The sequence below is a fragment of the Lutra lutra genome, chromosome 10 (assembly GCF_902655055.1).
Source record: "Lutra lutra chromosome 10, mLutLut1.2, whole genome shotgun sequence".
Taxonomy (NCBI): domain Eukaryota; kingdom Metazoa; phylum Chordata; class Mammalia; order Carnivora; family Mustelidae; genus Lutra; species Lutra lutra.
This window is the reverse complement of record NC_062287.1, coordinates 12,030,558-12,053,036: the sequence shown is the minus strand read 5'-3', so window position 1 is coordinate 12,053,036 and position 22,479 is coordinate 12,030,558. Positions and strand designations below refer to the sequence as shown.

At 44.9% G+C, this 22,479-nt stretch overlaps 1 protein-coding gene across 6 annotated transcripts in view; it reads left to right on the top strand.

The window, feature by feature from the left end:
- The first annotated feature begins 1,043 nt into the window (after positions 1 to 1,043).
- The window catches only part of CADM1 (cell adhesion molecule 1), a 329,296-nt gene continuing 307,860 nt past the window's right edge, over positions 1,044 to 22,479 (top strand). For 3 of the 6 annotated variants that reach the window (XM_047690774.1, XM_047690771.1, XM_047690769.1), the window contains exon 1: positions 1,044 to 1,214. In XM_047690774.1, coding sequence (XP_047546730.1) covers positions 1,079 to 1,214 — 136 coding nt within the window. In that variant the 5' untranslated portion in view covers positions 1,044 to 1,078. The remainder of the gene's footprint in view (positions 1,215 to 22,479) is intronic. The other 3 variants (XM_047690775.1, XM_047690773.1, XM_047690770.1) reach the window with 1 other exon arrangement.

The following is a 22,479-nucleotide window of genomic DNA, read 5'->3' as shown; positions in this document are numbered from 1 at the left end:
CTCAGAAGCAAGTCATTTCAGCCGGGAGAGCCTCTCCCAGAGATACGGAAAGCTCAGAGCACCTGTTGGTCCCCAGCCGCCTTAGGAGGGACTGGGGGCGTAGAGAAGGAGGGAATGGGTTTGAACCCCGAAGGAGGAAGATGGCAGACCCCATCTTCACACACACACACACACCCCCGCCTCCGCCCACCACCCCAAGCCTCGACAGAAAAGATTTTTTGTTGGATGTGTGTAATCGTAAATATATATTGTTACATATGTCAAATGTATTAAATACGCATATATATATAAAGGGAAGGAGGGAGATCTTCGGCAAGCTGGGGAGCCGGAGCCGACCCTCCCCGATCTACCTTTCCGGAAAATCTACCGCAAAGATACCGACTCGAAAATCCCAGAGCCCGACTCGGGCTCCTTTCTCCCAACTATGCCCAAGTCTACCGCTAGGTTGTTGAGCGGGCTCTCCCGCTCCGCCGGACGTGCAAAGCACGCATGCACTTCTCCCAGATTGTTTTGTCAATCCGGGGACCTGCATTCTCACTCTCCACTCCCGAACAGCCCCCGTTTCCCGAAGATCTATTCCTTCGGTGCAAGGTGAGTGACGGAAATTTGCAACGTGTGGTTTCCAGGCCAGATGCGCCCGGTGTACCGGGCAGGGGAGCCTCCTCGTAGGGAGATTCTCCAGTCGTCGGTCGGTTATAGCGATTGCTATATACATGCCTAATATAGGTGTCCCGGAAGCGAGATCCGCCCCCTGGAGCCCGAGCCCCTACAAGCCAGGCGCCCAGGAGAACACTTTTTCCTTGATCCCGGGGAAGCGAAAACGAATTTTAACATAAACATATTTGCATACGCCCCTCCCCTTAGCCCCGCCCCTAGGTGGCGCGGGCGCGCCGCCGAACGCCAGCGCCAGGGGGCGGGGTGGGGGAGGGGGCGAGTCCTCCGAGAGCCGGGTTGGGCTAGCGGCTCTGTGATTGGTCGGTCCGGACTCCGCCCCCAGTGCATGTCATTAGCATCTCATTAGTTGTCCGCTCGGGCTCCGGAGGAAGCCACCGCCGCCAGTCTGAGGCAGGTGCCCGACATGGCGAGTGCTGTGCTGCCGAGCGGATCCCAGTTTGCGGCGGCGGTGGCGGCGGTGGCGGCGGCGGCGGCGCCTCCCGGGCTCCGACTCCGGCTTCTGCTGTTGCTCCTCTCCGCCGCGGCACTGATCCCCACAGGTAGGTGTCGGCACCGGCCGGTTGGCCCTCTAAATCTCCTAAGGCACCCCAGTAGCCATAGCCGTGGAAGGGGGAAACGTTTCCATGACAACCTTCCCCCACTTCCTAAATCGGAGTCGGAGGGAGTGTGGAGAGGAAACTCAGGGCTGAGATGAAGGGGCAGAGGGGTTCGGTGATTCCCTTCTCCCTTGCCCATCTGGGTGGGAATTGGAGCCCTTAGGGATGGCTGCACCCACACCTTTTCTCCCCGGCTTGGCGCGGGGTGAGGAGTGGAGTGAGAATGGGGGGCCCGAGGGCTCGAGAATATGGGAGAAGGGGATGGATGGAGGGGACCCCCCCAACCTTCCGGACCCTCCCAAACTCGTTGTTGTCCCCGTAACTTGCAGGTCCTCCCGTCCCAGGGCTGCCCATTCGCCCCCACCTCTCCAGCGGGCCCCCTAAATCTCTATCCCCCAAGCCCCCCTATGGCTGACTAGCAGCCGCCTCCAGCGTGATTGCTCACCGATCCACAGGACATCCCCAGACTTGTCTGGTCGCTCCTGCTCTCCCCGCGCTCTGCCTTTCTCCCCCACCCCCGCCCCCGTCCTCGGAACAGCGCGCCCCTCGTGTCTCCCTCCAGCCCGATAGCGGCCCTCCGCACCCCCCCCACCCCCCCGCTGCCCGGCTGCGGGGCTCCCGGGCTCCGCTCCAGGCAGGGAAAGTTCCTCAGGCCCGGCCCCGCGGGGGGGAGGCTGCTGTCGCCGCCTCTGCGGGAAGGAGCCGGGAGCCCGCAGCCCGCTTGCCCCACGGCGTCCTCCGCCGCGAGTGGGGACGCCGGATTTACAGACTGCCTGTCCTTTTCGGCAGCCCCAGGGTGGTGGCGGGAGGTTCGCGGCCTCTGCAGCCAGGCGGGCACCCTGCGGGCCTCTGGGCGCCCCCTGTGTGCGGAGCTGCCTTGGGAATTTGCCCAGGGGCGGCTCTGCACGCCCGGCGCCTTCCCCGAAGACGCCGTGCACTCGGCAGGAGCACGCTGTGTGGCTGCCCGTGTGCCGGGCGCGTTGGCGCGGTCGGGAAAGAAGAGGGCAGTGTTTGCTTTTGCTAACAAAAGGGAGCCGGAGCTCTTCCCCAGCCGAGAGGCTGGCCGTACTGCACCCTGCCTCTCCTTCCCGCCACCGCCGAGCTCCGCGGCCGCGCGGCATCCCCGCACCCCCCGGCCGCCCGCTGCGGGCTCCGGGTGGGGAGCGGGGCCGGGAGGCACGGGGACCGCGGGGGGGTGGTGGTGCGGGAGGTGCAGGAGGGGATGCAGCAGGGCTCGGCGCCTGCAAAGCCCCTCCTTGCAGCCTGGGAGCTGCAGGACCCGCGAGCAACAAGTGGCGGAGGACACCGAGAGCTCAGCCCCCACCTGCGGAGCCCCCGGCCGCGGCGGTCGCAGCTCTGGGGCCACCGTGCCTCTACCGGGCGCCTCACCGCTTGGGCTGTGTCTTTTGTTTACACGCTAGAGGACACACAGTTACGTAAACACCGCAGGAGACACGCTGTAGGAAATGGGGATGTCGGGGGTACTAGCTTTGGATTTCGGGGATGCCGGGTTGGTTTCTACCTTCCCCCCCGCCCTCCGCAAACAGCCTTGCAAGGGAGCTCGGCTCGGGGAACGTATCAGGGACGCACAGGGGTGGGAATCTGGCACCAGCTCAGTTCCAGAGCTGAGGGTTTTTTCTTCCATGCCACTGCTTGTCTCCGGATGTTGTTTATGTGTTTTTCCTCTGTGAATTCTTAATTTATGAGTTAGGAGATAATTGGGTTCAGCCTTTGCCGGTGTGGTTACAACTTCATTTCGGGTGATGTCTCTGACTGGATGGGTTCAATAAAATGTTCGTGAAAGAGATCCCTCATACTGCTGCATTGTAAAAAGCGCCAGTGTCAGTTAAACGTGAGCGTGAGTAAAGGCTCGGTAACTGGCGCATAATAGAGGCAACAATAGACTTGTATTGGCTGCAAAAAAGGGGAGGGGGAACAGCGCTGGTCAGGGATGTTGCCTTTTGACTAAAAATGGGAGCCGTGCTATGCCGCTTGGCAACAGAGGAGGTCTAGATGATGCCTCCTCCGTCAAGCCTGCTCATTGACGGCACCGGGTAGTAGCGACAGTACTATATTTGTAACTATCTCGCGGTGAGAAGTTGCCTTCCCAGCGAGGGATGTATGCGGACTCAGAAAGGAGCGGTCTGGAACTCAACCGTGCATGTCAAAGCTACAAGAAAATTCTGTTGCCAGTTACCATGGAAGCAGCTTCTTGCTCTTGTGTACATCCCTGTTTGTACGCCGGTTATCAGATTGTGTTCAAATTAGAAAGTAATTGGGTTTGATTTGTAGTGAGGGGGTGAGATGACTGCCTTTAATCTGTTTCTCCCTTTCGGCATTTTTGGGTGATGGCTTGGGGAAGGGGTGTCGGCTTAGCCCCCAGGTCCCTGGCACCCGGAGGAGACTTCTAGGCAGGCACCGGGGGACTTTGCCTCCTTAGTCCTCTCCTGTTAAGCTTTCTCCGGAGGCCTCCAGGTGCCACTGTCAGGTTAGAGAAACCTGTTGGTGTTGCCTTCTAACTTCATTAGGCGTGTTTCATTTACATGCTCGCTGGGATAGCAGTCTGGGGCCATCCTGCTTTAGGTCTTGGTTCTGTCTTCAGCTGTCACTGAATCTGTCTATCCCCTGGAGAAAATCTCCCATCCCTCCTGTGGTGTGTGGAGTAAATGGATGTTAATGAAACACAGCAGAAACGGGGTTGTGGTAACTCGCTCCTCGGTGTAAATCACGCCTGTTACGTTTTAGGTGTACGCATCGGTGTTGATTCTCTTGCGGCGTGAACCCGTGTATGCATGGGTGTTGCTTCTCTTACGTTTTTTAGCGTTAGAGAGGTTGGCTGATGGGTGGGGGTTTGTGTGGGTGCTGGGAAGCCCAGGGGCTGAGTTTGGCTTGTCTCGGCCTGTTGGGGCTTGTATACCGGGGATGGGGACTTTACAAAAAGTGCCATCCTGCTATTGTTGCCTTTCCCTGCATCAAATTGAATAGCCGCAGGAGGGACTTGCACTTGTCTGTGATAGCTTTGATAAAATATCCCTCATTAATGCCACTTTATATTTACAGTGTGTCACTGGAGACGCACAAGGCTTCATTTAGTGACTTGTGTGACGAGACAAGCTTGCATTATTTGCCTGGGACATTTTGGAGGAACAAGAGGCCCATTGAGCAATCTTTTGAAATGAACAAATACGGAAAAGGGGGGAATAAAAGAGCAGGCAGTTCTCTGGAACAAAGAGCTTTATTCATATGGATGTTGTACATGCTTTATCCAGTTTTCCCCAATGGCCCTCCTGGTAAAGGGGAGTGGGACAGGGGAGAAGCCAAAAAGCAGGACACTTTCGCTTCCTCTCCCACTTCCTGACTTCATATTCTTATCGAGTTGGTCCTGGACTGCCTGACTGCTCATCTCGCTCCACTCCCTCTAAAAGCCCAGAAGGTAACAGGTTCCTGGGTCTGAAAGGGAGGCTTTGAAATGCTTTCTCCTAGCTCTGAATTTCGACAGAAGACTGTGCTAGCTACCTGTTGAGACTCATGGTCATTGGAGGACCTACTGGTTGAATTGAAAGAGATGTCACTTTTTTGTGACATGTGTCAAGCAGTGGTTGATAGAGAATGTCAGATAGGTAAGATATCTTGCAAACTATAATACTAGTCTTACTATTTATTTTTAAAGAAATGCTATAACAACTGAAATCCAAAATTTTCATTATCACTAATGGTGCTCTTGGAGTTATTCGTGACTTTTGCCCACACCTGGTACATTTTGGCCTCAGACATAAATGAATTTTTATAATTCCTTGGCCTGCATTGCTGAATGATTTTCAGGCTTTAAAAAATTGATAGTATTGCTGTGAATAGAAACTGTCTCATTCTCTGGGTTTTTGTATGTGACATTTTAATGCCTAATCGGCCACTTAGAATTTACATTTAAAAAATGGGTGTGTGTGTGTGTATGTGTGTGTGCACGCGTGTATGTGCACAAAAGGCCTATTTTAATGTGGGAGATCTCTTAAATTGGGCCAAACTAATCTATGCTATGATTTGAATGGAAATTTACCAGCTTATAAAGAAAATTTGTAAGAAATAAATCCTAAGAATTCAAATGCTGCATCTCTTTCTTGGGAAGAATAGTACTGACCATTACGCTGGGCGTTTTTAACTGAAAATCCAGCATAGAAAGGAGAAATCACACAGCGACATCTGTTGCAGAATTGAAAATTTGCTGCTTTGAGTTGGAAGCAATTAGTCCCATATAAATACCTAATGGTATCAGTCAGTATGTGCACTCATCAAATATGTATATAGGCGCACACATATATGTACATATATATGCACATATACACGAAACTCACCCAATACAATATTCATATGCACATCAAAACGTATGTAATGGAAAATGTGACATTTTAACACCAAAACTCCTTTTTCTTATTACCTGTTGAGGAACTAGAGATTCCTATAATTGTGGAATTTTTGTAAGGGGAAGGAGGTTACAGATCGTCTGCTGAAATCTCATTATTTTGTAGTGAGGCAGCCTCAACCTGGAGAGGGAAGGACCGTGCTTGCTGACCATGGAACTGAGGATAAGTCAGCTATATGGCCCGGATGGGGACCAGGTCCCTTGATGTAGAGTCAGCAAACCTCTTCCACCACCCAGCAGGGTTGCCCCAGCAAGGATGTGGATCATGGCCACACCATATCTTGGTTAGGCCTAGTTTATCTTGTGAAGACAGCAAGATTAATTGGTGTTATAGGTAATAAACCCATGGATCAGAGGAGTGACCTCTGAGATAAAAGCACCGGTTCTTGGTAAGGTTGTCTTTGGTGTTGACAAATGATTCTGAAACCTCTGGACTTTATTTGGCAGTCATAACACGAATGTTGTCCAAAGCACCTTCATAGGGGAGAGCTTTGGACGTGTGTCACTGTGATAAGTCAGATGTGCAAAAACTGGGCTTTAGGAGCCCCAGCTTTAGATGTTTCAGCTCTTTGTTTGTCTTTTCAAGGATTAATACTAACAGTGGAACAGGTTCCGTGTAACTAAGGCCAAAAGGAAGAATCCTAAGTCAAGAGCAAGAAGAGATCTTGATTTTCTTTCTAGCCATTCGCCCCTTTTTATTTAAGCAGAGAAAAAGCTGAGAGTAATTTAAGGAAAAAAAAAAAGATTTGTGAGATGACTTTTTTTTAACATTGATCATATTTTATTTTTCCATTTTTATTATGGAGATTTCCAAATACATGCAAAAGGAGGAAGAATGCCATCATTAACCCTGTGTGCCAGTCGCCCAGTTCTGTAAATTATCCGTCCGTGGTCAGTCTGGCCTCTGTCCGCTTCCTCACCTTCTCAGATGAGTTTCAACAAATCTTGGACATCCTATCATTTGCTCATATATATTTATATCTATCTATCTATCTATCTATCTATAATACAGTTCCCGATCTACCCCCTCCCCTCAATCACAGTATCCTGAACTGCATGTACATTTTCTCCCCTGGTAATGCAGAACGTTGGCCCTACCCCAGCTGGACCGAGGTAGGCTGAAGGCTTATTAGGGTGATGCAAAGCCGAGGCAGAAACTAGAGAAGCCAGAGCTTCGATTACTGCCTGCACCGGAGACCTTTTCGTGTGGTTTGGTTTATTTTGAGCAAGGTTTTGTTTGGATTGGAGAAGATGAGTTTTATTGTTGTGTAAATATGGTTGTGTAAATATGCCCTAATTGTTGCTAATCCCTCAACTGTGGCGCACTATGGAAAGCACCCATGGTGAGACTGGCCATTTCCAGTTGTTCTCGGAATGAATGCTCTCCATCTGAGGACTTCTGTAGGCAAGGCTATTTTAGTTTGATGGCTGTGAGATACCTCATTCGTGTATTTATCTTTGAATGCCTCCGTGGCATAAATGCCTTTGCCTTCTGAGAGTATATGGCTTAAAAGAAAAAAAGATGTCTTTTCTTGTCTCACGCTGGCTAAATGCTAATTTCAGCCCGTATTCTGTAACCGAAGTGATCACAGAATGCCTTCTTTGGTCTGGGAAACCCTAACAACAAGCTGTAAGTATTTGGGTCTTATTTTTGTAGGACCAGGGGTACGGGGTGGGTAGGCAGAGAAAAAAGGTTACTATTTTTACTTCTCTGGATTTGCCCTGTTGATTTAAAAGAGGATTTTTAAAATTTCAGCTAGAGATGCTGGAATGCTTCAGGGTTAAATTTCTGAACTTCGGTTTATGGGAAAATAGGTTGGTTCCATTTCTAAGGTTCGTGAAACGTGAAGGGGCATGTGTGTGTGTGTGTGTGTGTGTGTGTGCGTACACGCGCGTTAAGAGGCTCTTTCACAAATGTATTTAATGTGGGCTATAAATCCAAAGCATTGAGTTTTTTTGGTTTCCAACCAAACAAGTAATTACACATGAGATGGTTTTGAGGGATCTGGGCATTCCAGGCCAGGTAAAAACCCACCACCTGCGCCCCTCTTCTGAGTTGGCCACAGCACCAGCAAAAGCACGAAGGAAGGTCTCCATTGGGGAGCGCCACCAAAATCAAATAAAAAGCCTTTGTTTGGAAACCATCAAGGAGGGAAGGGACCCACTGGAATGTTTGTAATTACAAGTGGCACCTCCTTGTTTAAATTTCAGAAGCCACAGTTTCTTTTTCAGAAATTTAAATTGCGGGCTCTAGCGGACAGCTGCTGTTGTGGTCCATGGGCAGTTTCTCTTTGAAGATCTTCCAGTGCTGGTCCTCCAAAGCCTTGGTGCTGTTGGCCTTGAACTAGGGTTAGAAGAATGAGAGCTGGAGGTATTTATATACATGCACCGCCAAAGTGACGTGTGGCCTTTATTATTACTCAAAAGAGCAACTCTGCAGCGGGGTTGAGAGAGAGCAGCACTAAGGAAATCTGTTATGACTGACAGGTGTCTTGAACGGGGTGATTATCTTAAGAGGGATGTGGGCTGGGTGGGGAAACTTTTTTCTTTTAGTAGATATTTTACTGGAATAGAGAGTCATTTGACCCAACATTTTGATCTAGAGATTCAGAGATGTTAAATGGGCTTAAAATGAAAGCACTGTGATGTATATTTAAATGCTACTCAGTGTTTGAAGATGATATTCCAGTGACATGGACTTTTAAAAATGCCTGGAAGAAGGATCTAGCTCTTGGCAGTCTTCCTCGGTAAGGTAGGGACTCTTAAGCTATCCAGTCCTGGACTGCAGTGTCAAACTGGAATTAAATTATGAGATCCCTGGAGCGGGCAGGGAGGAACCCGCTTGCAAACAAAGGGTTCACCTGCCCCATCTCTCCCATTGTCTGTACCAGATCGACCCTTGGCTCGGATTAACGTAGAAGTTAACATGTCAGAGACTCAACCTTTCGTCTTTTCTGCCATAGGTATCAACTTTTCTCAAAGTCTCAAATTGCAAATGACACCACCGTCGTCCTGGTCTCCAAGGCCCTGAAATTCAGAGTCTTTTTTTTTTCCCCTCCTTAGCTTTCACTCTTGGACGGAAATAAAATGGAGCTGATTGGGCACCTGGGTGGCTCAGTGGGTTAAAGCCTCTGCCTTCGGCTCAGGTCATGATCCCAGGGTCCTGAGATCGAGCCCCGCATCGGGCTCTCTGCTCAGCAGGGAGCCTGCTTCCTCCTCTCTCTCTGCCTGCCACTCTGCCTGCTTGTGATCTCTGTCTGTCAAATAAATAAATAAAAATCTTTAAAAAAAATAAATAAATAAAGTGGGGCTGATTGCTTCTCCACGACCTTCTTGGAAGCCTTGACATCCTCTAAACCATGTCTTACTAGCAGAAGCTTCCCAGGCAACTCCCCTGACCCCAGCCTCTGCTAATCGGGATGAAGCCCACCTGCCGGTGCTGTGACACTGCCCTTCCAGAAAACCTAATCTCAGATCTGGCATCTGATTCGCAGTCCTCCTGGTTCTGTCTTTAGGTTGTTCCTTCCTCAACTGCTTTCTTATCCCCCGTTTTTTACTACTTTTCCAGTTCGGTCCTGGTGGGACTGGAAGACAGATCTCTCTACTGAACTGAGGAAGAAAGCGGTTCTGCTGCTCCCAGCCTTCAGCTGGTTGTCTCTGCATGAAACTTCTCTCTTACCTGTTTTTCACTTGACTGTTTTGGTTTCTAGGTGGAGGCCTGCTGAGTCTCCTTGCCCACCTTGCGAAGAAACGCCTTCCCTTTGCATCTTGTCTCACTAACACGTGCTTATCTAAACTATACCCTGACACAGACTTTTCTTTTTCTGCTTTACAGGTATATACATGAGTATGTTTCTTTGCAGTAAGCCGAAGTGTGCACATGTTGTAGCCTTTGTTTTAATGACTACTTTACGTACCAGGGTGCCGACCGTGTGTTGGGTCTGTTTGGTAAGATGGTTTCGCGTGCAGGCACTTACTACAGCATGAAGATGCCGTAATTGACTTAACAAATTTCACGCCGGCAAAGTAAGGGTTTCCGGCAAATAGTCGAGCCCTCAGGAGTAGGAAGACTTCAGAATTCTGGGTCAGAGTGAGAGGATCTGCTGACTTGGCATCAATGAGACGTACCCCCTCTGAAGGTGATCTAAAAGATTTACCCTTTAAAAGAGTGTTTGGTGCTCATGTTCGGAATGTCTAGTTACTAAGAAGTACCTACTTGGGGAGCCAGAAGGACAGTGTGCTAAAGGCCAAGCCCTTACTAGCCCGATTTTTAAAGAGCTCTGACTCCGAGGACCATGCTGCCTGCCTAAGCTCAGTCATCTGGCGTCAGGAGGGTCGCGTTTCTGTTGGTCACAGAGAGGGTGCATTGGCACTGGCTAAAAAAAAAATGAAACTTCTGTTTCTCAGTGTAGCTGCTAATCTTGTTATCTTAAGGATCTTTTCAAAGCCTCTATCTGGTAATATTATCTGCCACCATTTTCCTCTTATTTTATTTATTTTTGCTCTGGGATCCTTCCCCTGCCAAGTTCAGAGCTTGCTAGTAGAGGATTATATAGCGTTATTCAGTGATAAGAAAACACGTGATTATTACAGAGTATTTGGGGTCAGTCTTGGGAAAAAGTTGTATGTCCAAGTGTGGTATGCGCTTGGCTCTTATAGCTGTGATAAGCCAAGCCACCCAGATGTTATCAGCTTGAGTCTCTCTTCTGAATAGGAAAGGAGCATCACTGCATTCCTCTTGCAGAAACCCTTACTTAAACAATGAAAACTTCATAGATAGGGAGGAAAAAAACCCAAGTTAATGTAGTACTAAATTACTGCTCAAATGGTTTTATCTCTTAAAAGGTTCAAGTACAGATTGGCTTAAATGACACTGAACTTCACTTTTCCTTGTGTGTATCTTGTGAGCACACATCCTTGTGAAGAGACCTCTGTCTCCTTTCTTTGAGTTTTGTTAGTAATCACATGAATGTTAGTGGCTGTTTGGTTCCCTTTTCTGAAGCAAATCTCTTCTATCTCTGGTCCAGGTTGGCAAGCGGAATACCCAGTTTAGGTTACAGAATAGTAAAGCCTAGTGCTTTTACTCATGAGTTAAAAACAGCAAAAACAATCTACCTTACAGAGTGTTAAAAAAAAAAAAAAATCCTGTGTATGAACGTACTCGAGAAGGAAGTATTTTATACGTAGGCTCTTAGGAAAACAGCCACTCGTTACGGATAGGGGCTATGGCTCTGGCTACGAGTGCTGCTGTGATCATGTTTGGGAATACAGAGAAATGCTACGCTGGAAGGATTAATTCAGGATGTACTCAGCTCTCTTTATTTAAGCTGAGACTGGAGAACAAAGTGGCCATAAGATCCCGCTTGGAATCAAACGTTCTTTGGAAGTAAATGGAATCCTCCTGTCTCCTTGGAGAAACTAGCAGTGATTATAACCTCAAATTTGAGAGCTTTAAAACACAGGTAGGACTTTATTATTTTACTCAACCTCTTATATTTTATGTACTCTATTTATATCAAGAACTTGATATGTTCTGTAACTAACCCATAAGGCATTTGGTAGAAAAATGAGAATTTTAAAAAATTTATTTTTAAAATGAGTTATCTGCTTGTATACCAGGCATTGAATTAGGCACATTCATAGTTGAGTAGATTGGGCTCTGTGGTCCAGAGGTTGTAGTCTTTATTTTTTTCTTAACTTTTATTTTAGAAAAATTTTAAAGCCACAGGAAAGTTAAAAGACAAGGATCATGAATGCTTGTAAACCTCTTACCTGGATTCATCAAGGGTTAACGTTTTGTCCATTTGCCTTATCTAGCTCTCTAAGTCATGTATACTTACATACTTTTTTTCCTTTTTTTTCCCCCTTAACCACGTGAAAGCAAGTTGCGGGCATGGTGGCACTTTGCCCTTGAGCTGTTCGACGTGTAGCTCCAACTCCTGAGTAATAAGGACATTTTCCTGCGTAACCTCGGTGCCATTATTGCATTCCAGAAATGTAACACTGATTCAGTAATATTATCTAGTATCTAGTCCATATTCAAATCTCCCTGGTTGTTCCATTGATGTTCTTTACATGTGTTTCTTTGTCCTCCCTGATCCAGAATCTATCGGAGAGGAGATCGTGTGCTGGATTTGGTTTTCACCTCCCTCTTTTTTTTTTTTTTTTTTTTAAATCTAGAAGCATTCCTTTGCCTTCCATCTCCCTCCCCACTTTTTTTAAAGGAGTCGGGGGTGTCTCTGATGTTTTGTTAAGTCTAGAGTGATGTTTTGGATCATGTCCCACAGTTCCGCAGATTGATCATTTCCCCAGTGTCTGATTCAGGTCACAGTCACAGTCAAGAGCGCTGCATAGCTGTTGTCGTCACTTTCTGATAGTCTCACCTCGGTCTGTCCCAGTAGTGGTGATGGTTCGTTTGATCCCTTGGTTGACGATAAAAGTTCAGTTACTTAGTTTTGGTGGATTTACAGAGTTCTCCATTTTTGTCCCTTTGTAATTAATCAGTAATCTGTGGGCTATTTTGAGACCGAACATCCTATTCCCTAAAAACTCTTCACGTAGTGGTTTTGGCAGCATTGATAAACCTTGTCTGAATCGAGTATTACACCGGTGGCTACAAAATAGTGATTTTTCTAATTCCATCATTTCTCTACACTGGGTAGGAGTGCTCTTGTGTAAAGAAGGATTTACCCTTCCCCCTCCTCTCCTCTTTTTTGAAAATCACAATGGACTCAGAGATTTAAAAAAAAAAAATCAGTGTACTATATTTCATCACATCACATTTAGCCAGTGGGAACCCCTTGATCTGGCCTTTGCTTTCTTTTGATCTATCTCCTCTAATTTTTAAGTGCTTTCTTATTTTCTGTTGTAAGAAGATGTCTACTCTCACATTGTCTTTTCCCTGCCCCAGACCTGGAATCAGGGTCCTGATACCTGACTCCTTCCAGTGGAGGAGTGACATTTAGATAAGAAGGAAGTATGCTCTTTGCTATTGACTTGTGTCAGCAGACAGAACTAGGATATATAACTATAGTAAATTTACATATTTAGTTACATATTTTATATATTATAATTTTAACATAAATATTATATTATTAAATATTTTTGTACATATTTATATATAACTTTATACATAGATGTTATATGCATATAAATTATCTATGTCTCTATCTATATATATCAATTCTAGTCTAATACCCCAATGTTCTTTCCTCCTTCTCTGTTCCTTGTTTGTATCTTTCTTTTCCCATGGTGAGAACCTTGGTTCCCAGCCATGCCAGTGTCTTATAATTAAATACAAAAAATTTTTGAAATTATTCTACCAAGACCACTGTAGACAACAAACCTACCAAATAAAGTTCAAAACTTTTTGTCAATCTTTTTGCCTTTAAACCTTTTTTTTTTTAAGGCTTTATTTATTTATTTGTAAGACAGAGAGAGAGAGAGAGAGCATGAGCAGGAGAGGGAGAAGCATGCTCCCTGCTGAGCGAGGAGTCCAATGTGGGATCATGGGGCTCCATCCCAGGGCCCTGGGACCATGACCCAAGCTGAAGGCAGACACTTAACTGACTGAGCCACCCAGGCACCCCTCTTTTTGCCCTTTAAATAGATTCTCATGGAGGATAGACAGAGTACTGTGTTTACAAGTTCACAAGTTAGTTCCTTTTCTATGTGTGTGATTGATTAGCTATATAAATACATAGTTAAGATCATTTGTTTCTGTTTATATTCAATTTTAGATCTTTTTCCTTCACCTCTTGATTTAATTATATATTTTGAACATGTAAATCATTAATATGGCTTAAAAGTCACAACTATATAACATAGTCTTAGGGGTGCCTGGGTGGCTCAGTGGGTTAAGCCTCTGCCTTCGACTCAGGGTCATAATCTCAGGGTCTTGGGATCAAGCCCTGCACAGGGCTCTCTGCTCAGCGGGGAGCCCATTTACCCCACTGCCTCTCTGCCTACTTGTGATCTCTCTCTGTCAAATAAATAAATAAAATCTTCAAAAAAAATAATAAAAAAATAAAGTAGTCTTACTCCCTTATCTGTGTTTTCTGGCATATTCCTACCTACCTTCCTATAGGAGCCAGTTTCATTCCTTCCTCATAGAGCCTTCCTGGTTTTCCTTTTGGAAAAATACTGGTAGCTGTTTTGTTTTTCTTTTCAATTTTTTTTTGTTTTGTTTTAATACTTTTCTACAAACTATGTTAACATCTGCCTATACCCCTTCCCCTTATTTGGGAAATCCTCTGGTCTCATATTTATTTTGAGGATTTCCCCCCAGTTGGCTTTATTTTACTTAGAAGCCAATTTTTTCTTGCTATCTTCATGTTGTCTTCATGTCTCTTTCATTTCTTCCTTTCAGGGTAATAGTTCTCTGTGGGCCGTTGGAAGAATTCTGTATCTGTTTTTTACACTTAATTCACCAAGTTACTCGCAGCAAAATAGGGAATGCCCCTTTCCATATAATGCAATGTGTGTCTGTGATGTTTAATAACCATGGCTTGCCCTGCTCCTCTATCAGTCTTTCTTGACTCCTCTTTTCATCCTGCAAATTGGCAAATCTGTATCTCAAGCCTCAATGCCCCGCTTCTTCCCATTCCCGCACCCCCCCCCCCAAGTTGTGGTGTGCTTACTTACTGTAAAGTCCACTGCCTTTTGCATCTAAACGTGAGACCGTGTTCTAAAACTGCCTACTGGACGTCTCAGTCTAGGGGTTCCACCGTTAGCTCAAAAATATTAATGACAAGCAGCAACTAGCATTCCTTTAGGGTTTTCATAATCTCATATAACCCCCATTGTCACCGTGTGAGTAGTGACCTCTCTTACTGCATTTGACAGATGAGGGAACAGAGGATGATAGGCCCCTTGTCCAAGAAGCATAAGGAATCAGTGGCAGATCCAGGTCTGTCTTCAATACCTGTGCTTCTAAACACTTTGCTCTATTTTTCTAAAATTCAAGGTGTCTGAAACTGAGCCTAGCATCTCTCTTCCCCAAACCTCCCTCTGTCCTGTGTTTCCTATCCCGAGGAAGTGTACCACCATCTACCCCATGCATTAAATCAGTCTGAGAGACATCTTAGAGTACTTCCTCATCCTACACTCTCTATTACTTACTAGGTCTTGCTTGTCTCTTGCATTCACTCTGTTTCACGATCCCTGCCTCAGTTTACCCTTATCCTCATTTTATAGTGAGGAAAGGAGGTTCACACTGATAGAAATGTCCCTTAATTGGTCCATTTACCCGTAGTCTTATCCCTTATAATGCATCCCTAACGCTGTTTTTTGTCGATTGTCACTTTCATGCTTACTGTGTTTAAATGTCTTCTTGGCATCTTGAGGACAACGCTGACACTCTTTCAACATAGCCTACAGTGCCCTTCATCACCTTCTGTCTTCTTCTCCCACTCATTTCGTGCCAGTCACATACACCATGTCCTTTTTCTTAGGACTAGTTGTAGGTGCTACCCACCGTGTGCTTTGCTTTACCAAAGTAAACGTGCCTGGGATATGCCATGCTCTCTCAGGCCTTTCTGCTTTTTTAATACGGTCCCCCTTTCTCCTGCTATGTCTGATATGTCCGATTCTGACATGACTTTTGGGATCCGCTTCAAGGACCAATTCCTTAAGGAAATGTACCATTAACTCTCTGGTTGGCTAGGTACCTTTTTTTTTTTTTTTTAAGTTTTTATTTCTGGGTACTTGGGTGGCTCAGTGGGTTAAAGCCTCTGCCTTCGGCTCAGGTCATGATCTCAGGGTCCTGGGATCGAGCCCCACATCGGGCTCTCTGCTCAGTGGGGAGCCTGCTTCCCCCCCCCCCCGCCCCTCCTGCCTCTCTGCTTACTTATGATCTCTCTCTCTCTGTCAAATAAATAAATAATAAATAAATACAAAATAAAAAATCTCTCTCTCTCTGTCAAATAAATAAAATATTTTAAAAAACAGATTTTATTTCTTTATTTGAGAGAGAGAGACAGCACGAGCAGGAGGGACAGAGGCAGAGGGAGAGAGAGGATCTCACACAGACTCTCCATGGAGCCCGATGCAGGGCTTGATCCCTGAGATCACGACCTGAGCTGAAACCAAGAGTTGGACATTTAATCAGCCACACCACCCAGGCACCCTGGTTAGGTGCCTTTTCTTTGTGCCTTTCTTCTGACTTAGCTTCTTCCTTCCTGTTAAACACACTTCTCGAAATGCCCCAAGTTCTCTCTGTGTATTTGTCCAGTTGTTTCCACCAAAAGAAACAATCCACTCTCTGGCCAAAAGTTTTTTATTCACTTGCTCTTCTTATACTATCTGATTTCCGATCTGTGCCCAGCCTGTCTCTTCTGCTTTGTTGTGAATACTGGTGGTTGCGGGTATATGACTTGCACGAGTCCTTTGTGTTCATGGAATTTCACTTACGGGTTGTCTTATTATCAGCTTTTAGAATGAGAATTCTTAATAGAAGTTGTTTGTTCTCTCACAGTGGGTGGAGAGCTGTCAACGGGCTTGACTTCTTCATAGCCTGAAGGACTGACACCGAGCGTGTTTGCTCATACTTGGTTATTGGGCAATCGCTGGAGAGATTTAGACGACCAACCCAGAGAAGAGAACCTCTTTCCATTTATTTAATCTCTTTGCAGTCCAGGGATGGCTGGACTTTGAGTCCTTGTCATGTCGTGTTGGCACTTTGTAGTTGAGACAACACACCCAGAATTTTCTCTCTGAGGACCTCTTCCCCCTCCTCCGTTTTCCTGAGAGTCTTGTCTTAAAACGGAGATATATTCTCGGAAGAGGTATGGTGAACTTAGGGAAATTTAAACCTCAGGGTAACAGTTTTTCTTGTACAGTAATAAAGATGTATGTGGAGTCAGTGGCTACAGGATCAAAAAATAGATCTCGGTAGTCGGATCAAACAAGAGAAATGGCTTGTTGCCGCGTTTAAAAAAAATGAGTTGGGTGAGGCAGTCTGTCTTTTGAAGACGCTTGCACTGATTGTGAGAGTCTGTAGTTGGTGCTAAAGTGTGGCAAAATTAAGCTCATTTGCCTATGGGGGATCTAGTCTCAAACAGTCAGGTTTCCTGTGGGTCTGATGGGGACGATGGGAGAGATCTCCAAGAGGGTTTGCTACCATCACCTTTTAATTTAGGAGAAGTTTGGAGGTTGTTCTTTCCCGTGAACATAGAGGTGGAACCCACTCTAACCGGAGTTTATTGCTGTAATATTTTTTAAATGCATTTATGACACTGATATATCTGTGACCTTGTAAAGGCGTCTTTAGGGGGAGGGGGTGGCCAGCCTTTTTTCTCACTGTCATAAGTGATCCCTGTTCAATAACTCTCACTTCCTGACAGTATTGGGGGGGGAGGAGGACCTATCATAACTTGTATTTTATGACCTATTTCTAAAGCGTTCCTTCATATTCACATCTATCCGTTTAGACTTCTCCCTGCCTAAGGCATGCACCCAGCCTCGTCTGTGTTTGGTGTTTTAAATGCTTTGAATTATGGAGAATCATAGCATTTTATCGATGCTTCCCTTGTAGCTATGTCGCTCTGTTTTGTTCTTAGGTTCCATAGCTTGCATTTCCGAGGCATTGTGGGTGGATTATTGCAATTAGTTGAGTTTTGTGTGGAATCACGTATGTGCCTTGATTTCCACCGGGTGCCATCCCTCCCCCACTTTCTGGATAGACATTTTCTCAGGGACTGCTTTCTCAGGAATCCCACAAGTTGCGGTCATTAAACCTTTCCTTTCCACCATAAATCTTGGTAAATATATCTTTACCAGCATGACCTGCTGTCAAGTAAATGGTTTGATAGCAATATTCAAGAAAAATTATATCTTTGACATATAAATTTTGTCAGTGCATTAACGTATAGTGTATGATTGGTATTACTCACGAAAAAGAAGAGATTAGTTAATCAATTTCTCCTAGAATTAGGTGGTTAATGCTTCAAGCATCCTATTTAAAAGCAATTGCTTCTAGGTCCTGTTGGCAGGATTGCTTATTTCATTATTCTGGTCATTTGCATGAAAACAAGTTGATGATTCTTTAAATAACCACCCCGTTCAGTTTTCTTTTCCTCTTGAAATGTTATTCCTCAAGCTTTATATTCCATTCATGCTGCAGCATGAATCAGGTTTAGAAAGTTAGTCTTTCGGGCTAAAGGAGTAGCAGAATTTCCCTTCACCTTTTTTTTTTTTTTTTAACCAAAACTGATCTCCCATTTTCATATTAATTTATCTATGATTATATCTTTTTATCCTTGTTTCATGAGGTGAGTGCATTCAGAGTTATGCTTTAATAGAATATTCTTCAAGGTTTTAGGATTTTTTAAAATGAGGTCATCACCTTGAAGATTATGACCTGAACTTTTTATGAACTAAAGGAGCAAGAAAAGGATAGACTTAAAAAAAAAAAAAAAAAAGGTGAATATATAATCTACTTATAATGGAATAACTGGTCAGAGTTAATTCATTTTATAACATTTACCTGGTGCTGGTTTCCAAAGCACTCTTCCATTTCAGCAAGAGAAGCTCCACATTTATATCCTGATCGCTGAAAGATTCTCTTTGAAATAAGTGCTTTTTGAAAAAGATGTGAAAACCACTGGCCTAAACAGGATGAGTCCTTTAGGTTCAAAACAAGACTGGAGAGAGTGACACCCAGTTTACTGAGAGCACATCAGGGATGAGGCTGAAGCCAGAAATGGGCAGTCACAAGGAATGCTCCTTTGTCTTGTCTTTCCTCTCTTTATATTCTCTGTGGGGCTCCTGAAGGTGTGAAGGAGGCCACAGCAAAAAACTGGATAAGGACTTGAGAACTCACATCACTGTCCTCTCTGTCCTTCCATGGGGGGGGGGGTGCATAGGGGAGGGAGCAGGAAGGGAGTTGGAGTGCAGAAGGCTCTACACTTAAACCAAGTCTTGAAAACGGGGAAGAAAGAGGCGAGAAGAAAGGATATTATCAGGCTGAGAGAGAACCACATGAATCAAAGTTTACAGGTAGGAAAGCTAAGACAGAGTGTGAGATGGGATTTAGGGAAAGAGAGCTGGTGCCAGATTGCGGAAAACCTTTGAATGTCAAAGTTAGATTTAATTCAGGAGGTCATTGGGAACTATTGAAGGGATTTTGAGCAGTGAGGTAACATCAGATTGATGCTTTAGGAATGTGCATCTGGCAATGGTTTGTGCATAGATTATAATCGAGGGATTGGTTAGTGGTATAATAGTCCAATAAGACTTCATGAAAACTTGAAGTAGGGTAGCGGAAGAAGCATGGAGGTAGAATTGACTGGATTCAACGGCTGACCAGAAATGGGGATTGAGAGCAAATAAAGACTAAAAGTGAAAGTGTGCTTTGATTTTTTTTTTAAGATTTTATTTATTTATTTACAGATAGAGAGAGAGAGAGATCACAAGTAGGCAGAGAGGCAGGCAGAGAGAGAGGAAGGGAAGCAGGCTCCCTGCTGAGCACAGAGTCTGATGTGGGGTTCGATCCCAGGACTCTGGGATCATGACCTGAGCCGAAGGCAGAGGCTTTAACCCACTGAGCCACCCAGGTGCCACTGTGCTTTGATTTTTGAACTTCAGTAGCTTAAGAGAGCAGCTGTTCCAATGAACAGAAATAAAACTATTGAACGATGTGTTTAATAAGGGAAGACAATGAGTTTGGTTTGGGGATATGTTAAACTTGAGCTACTGCAAGAACATGGTGGAAACACTTAGAAGGTGGTTTGAAATGTGGTCCTAGGGTTTAGAAGAGAAGTGGAGAGCAGAACTAGAGTTGCAGATTTGAAAGTCATTTGTAAAGAGTTGATAGCCGAAGTTCAAAGTGTGCATTGATTCACTTACTTAGGTGATAGGTAAGTGAATGTGTGTCCAACAGCCAGTTAGGTGCTGGAGATGAGCGTATGGGAGATCCTCCAGGTAGAACCTTAAGGAAGGTGTATTTTTCAGGGACAGGCTAAGTCAGTGTGACAAAGTCCAGGAAGGATGAGTCAGAGGAAGGAGAATAATGTTGTAGGTGTGAGACAGGCAGGGTTGATGTGGGGTGGAATTCTGTTATCTAAATGGCTGAAGAGTCATGAAGGGGAGAAGGGGAGGGTTGTCTTGGAAGTGAATGAACTCTGGGGAGGAGGTTCTAGAAGAATGAATGAAATGAGACAAGTAATAACTTAGCCCAATCACACAGCTAGGATGTGGCCACACTGGATCTAGTTTCCATGTTTTGGACTAGAATGTACTACAATGAGATCAGTTTTCAGTGTTGTACCCCAGTGCAGCAAACCGTGCCTTTCACCACGGTATACGGAGCTGTCGAGAGCCTGTTCAGCCTGTCCGTATTACTTAAAATGTTTAATTAAGATTCTTGAGGTTGTGGTGTTGAATAAAGAGCAAATTAATGAACTTCCCAACTGTCCCTGCATTTCATGTAATGAGTGACAGCTTTGGCAGGCGTAAGCACGGAGGGAAGATAGATGGCTGCTGTTTTTCTGGAGTGTGCTTCTTTAACAATTAGCACCAGACAACAAAAACAAATCCTAGTGTAGCACTGGGAGCACTTCCGGGATGGCAGGAAGAATCTAGGTCAGCTTCACGGCAGCTCCTTTTCTTTAGGTAGATTCATGTTTGCTATCCAACTTTTCAACAAGCTGTGTAAAGACCATGCCTGTTTCCTTAGCACATATTAGCTGGCAGGGGGTCACAAATTAAATTGATGTGTGGGAGCATTTTGATGTGCAGTTGAGTGGTGAGAGTGTGGCTCAGGCTGAATATGGCAGCCTGCCGAGTTGTGGTCTGTGTTGCCCGAACTCTTCCGGGTGAAAGACACATCCTGATGGAAGTTTTGTGCATCACCTCGAGGAGATGATGGCTCTGCTCCTACAGGTAGAATGATCAGAACGCAGTTCACGTTAGCTGGGGAGCTCTGAAAACTAGAGCAGGCGAGTCTAGTACCTCAAGCATCTTTTCTCAAGCCATGCCTCTCCAACGCTGTTCGATAGAACTTTTCAGTGATGGTGGGAGTAGGCTCGATCTGTGCTGCCCAGTGTAGCCATGTGCCCCCTGTGACTGTGGAGCGCTGAAATGTGGTGACTGCTGGTGAAGAACTAACTTCTCAATCCTATTTCATTTTAATAATTTTAAACTTAAATAGCCTCAGACGGCTAGTGGCTACCATCTTGGACCACAGAGCTCCACACTTAAAATTCAGAAGGAAAATTCTCATGCTCATTCCATAGCATGAACTAGTGAGGGGGTTAGAAGAGCCCTCGGGCTGACTTTGACATTCACCCCACTTTCGGTAGATTCATCTTGTATCTTGGACTCAGCTATTGTGGGCATCCAAATTGCACATTTTTCTTGACTTTTGGTTTTCATGTTGGAAAGCTTCTGGAATATCCTAATTGCCCTTTCTTTATTTGAGGAGTTATACCTTTTGGCCTCAGAGGGGTCGAGCTCACATCAAGTCCACAGATTAATAGCTCTCACTTTGTCCTTAGGATGCTAAATCTTTAAGGTTACTCTTATGTGACCATATTGCTGTGCCAGTGTGCCAATACACATTGTTATCTTTTTTTTTTTTTTTTTTTTTGGTGGATACTGAAAGTGAGTGAAATGTGAAAAAAACATTATTCATTTTAAATAGTTTGACTGCCAGGTTAATGCGACTCTTAAGCGGAGCTTCCTGAGGTCTGGCCATAGTAACTGCTTTTAACTTGATTTAAAGTTCTTAAACATTCTGAATTGCTTCACCTAATCTTTTTATACTGAACGTACAATTTTCAGGCTCTTTTTTATTTTCAAATCCATAACTGACAGCTGCTCAACACCTCATTCAAATAGTTTTAAGAGTTTTAGAGAAAAGTTGGGACAGACTGGATTTGCTGACATCAGTTGGATTGAGATATTGTGGATTTAAAGATGATAAAGAAGGAGAAAGAAAAATACCAGGTAATTATTGCATGTTCACTGCTTGCCCAATGACAGTGATTTGAAGCTTAATAACCAACAGAACTGAGAGGTAGCAGAAGGACATTGGAGTGAGCTTTCAAAACTTAGCATAAGAATGACCATTCCGTTTGAAAGCAAAATTTTCATGTGTGGTCCTATTTGTTTTACTATATTTTAAAAGAATCTTGATGCACAGAAATGCCTCTATCCCAAAACCTCACTACAAACTTTTTCCTTGAAAGAGATTCTGTGGGTTCTGTGGGATGGTAAGCTCCTGAAGGAGCTAACTCTTTAGGACAGTCTGTGATGTCTAGTGCACAGCCAATGTTTCTTATAAAATGGTCATTTCATAAGAGAAACCAAGGTCAGAAGCCCTTCCACCTCTACTTCCAGGGACAAATGGAAATTGCTATGTGACTCAACACAGGAAGACTCTGTGTACCACGGTGAACATAGACAAGCTTTCTGGTGTATTTGTCCAAGATTAAAATTAATATGACTATAAATTTTGTCTTCAGTTTTTTAATGCTTCTTGAGTAAATACTGCATGCTTATCTGTGTGTACATGTGTGTGTGTTACCCACTCTGTGTTCGCTAAAAATAGTAAAAATACAGTAAAAATAACAATGTGGTGTGCTAAGAACAATAGCAGGCATAGTTTGGGAGTGCTGCAGGAGCCCAGAAGAGGAATACCAGACTCAATGTGCAGACTTGGAGTTGGGAAAGACTTTCGGGGGCCCTTGAGATGAGTCTTGAAAGGGAGGTACGAGATAGCCGTGAAGTTGGTATTAGAAGTTTTTCCAGGTAGAGAGATAATATGTGGACAGATACAGAAGCATAAAAAGC